Source organism: Photinus pyralis, unplaced genomic scaffold (genome assembly GCF_008802855.1).
Source record: "Photinus pyralis isolate 1611_PpyrPB1 unplaced genomic scaffold, Ppyr1.3 Ppyr1.4_LG7, whole genome shotgun sequence".
Taxonomy (NCBI): Eukaryota; Metazoa; Arthropoda; class Insecta; order Coleoptera; family Lampyridae; genus Photinus; species Photinus pyralis.
This window is the reverse complement of record NW_022170738.1, coordinates 12,020,950-12,021,563: the sequence shown is the minus strand read 5'-3', so window position 1 is coordinate 12,021,563 and position 614 is coordinate 12,020,950. Positions and strand designations below refer to the sequence as shown.

At 38.8% G+C, this 614-nt stretch overlaps 1 protein-coding gene across 1 annotated transcript in view; it reads left to right on the top strand.

Moving 5' to 3' along the window:
* The first annotated feature begins 343 nt into the window (after nucleotides 1-343).
* Nucleotides 344-614, top strand: part of LOC116175645 (SCY1-like protein 2) — a 5,201-nt gene continuing 4,930 nt past the window's right edge. The window contains exon 1 of the mRNA XM_031493870.1: nucleotides 344-477. Within this exon, the coding sequence (XP_031349730.1) occupies nucleotides 344-477 (134 nt within the window). The remainder of the gene's footprint in view (nucleotides 478-614) is intronic.

Genomic DNA, 614 nt, shown 5'->3' with positions numbered 1-614 from the left:
AGTGTAGATGTTCAGGCTATAGTCTATTTTGAGTTACATTACTCGTGAGATCGATAATTTTAAACTTGGCTAATGAAATACTGATCTGCATTGTCAATCTACAACTTGTTTATTTCAATAACCTAAAATTTGACATCCAGCAAACAAACCAGACTACAGTAGGCACTTTTTTTTATAGTATCCTAAAGTGACTGGGAGGATCTTTCTCTGGTTGGTTAGGGACTAAGAGGTAGAAATTATTTTGCTTAGGGAATTACCAACTAAATCCGTACACTGATACATTCGAGATGTGTATAATATGAACACCTTGAAACCTACCCTCACTACACAAAGTGTTTTCAGAATGAACGTACCGGAACTTCCAACATGGCAAGACTGTCACGAGCTGTGGAGCAAAAAACGAAAACGCCAACTGCGCGAGCAACAAGAAGCCGTTCAGAACCTTCCAACTAGTAAACCCCCAGTGGACATTGGCGGGTGAGTTTGCCTTTGACTACACGTTCGGGTAAAACGTTTTATGTTGTAGTAGTAGCACTATTATTTGCACATTTTGTAGACTTTCTTGCACTTGTTCTATACCTGTATGTAGTTGTTGTAGCGAGTATTTTTTCTCT